The 741-nt window shown below is 64.8% G+C and overlaps 1 protein-coding gene across 1 annotated transcript in view; it reads right to left on the bottom strand.

Moving 5' to 3' along the window:
• Positions 1–389: 389 nt before the first annotated feature.
• The window catches only part of LOC104464317 (copine-9-like), a 1,454-nt gene continuing 1,102 nt past the window's right edge, over positions 390–741 (bottom strand). The window contains exons 6-7 of the mRNA XM_010076984.1: positions 631–704; positions 390–542 (exon numbers count right to left, since the gene is read on the bottom strand). Of these exons, the coding sequence (XP_010075286.1) occupies positions 390–542; positions 631–704 (227 nt within the window). The remainder of the gene's footprint in view (positions 543–630; positions 705–741) is intronic.

Below are 741 nucleotides of genomic sequence, written 5' to 3'. Positions count from 1 at the left end.
GGCAGGGAGGGGACAGGTATGGGACATGGAAGGGACAGGCTGTGGAACACCAGAGGACAGGGGTGCTGGCGCTCGGCTGAGCTTTGGCGTGCAGGCAGGAGTGGGCTGAAGCCCCCTGCCCCAAGGAGCTGGCGGGGGGGGGGGGCGCTCGGCATGCACCCAGCCCCAGGGTCGCCCTCCTCCCAGGGGTCCCGTGCCCACCGTGACCAAGGGACGGAGCAGCCAGAGCCAGGGCTGTCTGTCCCCACAGTGTTGCTGCCAGAAGAGGGTCCCAGCCCCATTGACCAGCTGATTGTCACCCTTGGGGAGGCCACATCTCCACGGCCAAGCTCTGGCCACCACCAGAAGACGGGTGGCACGTGGTTTTGTCCCCATGACCCATGGAGGGGCTACTGGGGGTCTGCGCGGCGAGGTTTGATGTCGCGGGTCTTCATGTAGGAGAGCAGCTGCTCGGGGATCTCGGCCAGTACGTCCTTGGCCAGACGGGCCATGCTCAGCACCTGGTTTCCCGAATCGTCCACGTAATCCCGAAATGGCACAAACTGGGAGGGGAAAAAAGTTGGCAGCCCAGTTGGAAACAACCCTGCGGCTACCAGGGGGTCAGCATGTCCCACTCAATGCCGTTGTTACCTGCACAATGTCCCTCTCGGCGTAACGTCCCCGGGAGGACACTCGTACCTCGTCACCGTCCAGCTCCTCCATGGCTGGGGGGGGAGAGCTGGGGTCACCGCGCCTCGATGG

The sequence above is a fragment of the Pterocles gutturalis genome, unplaced genomic scaffold, assembly GCF_000699245.1.
Source record: "Pterocles gutturalis isolate BGI_N339 unplaced genomic scaffold, ASM69924v1 scaffold13933, whole genome shotgun sequence".
In the NCBI taxonomy this organism is placed as follows: Eukaryota; Metazoa; Chordata; class Aves; order Pterocliformes; family Pteroclidae; genus Pterocles; species Pterocles gutturalis.
The sequence above is the reverse complement of the archived record's forward strand: the minus strand, read 5'-3'. Positions and strand labels throughout refer to the sequence as shown.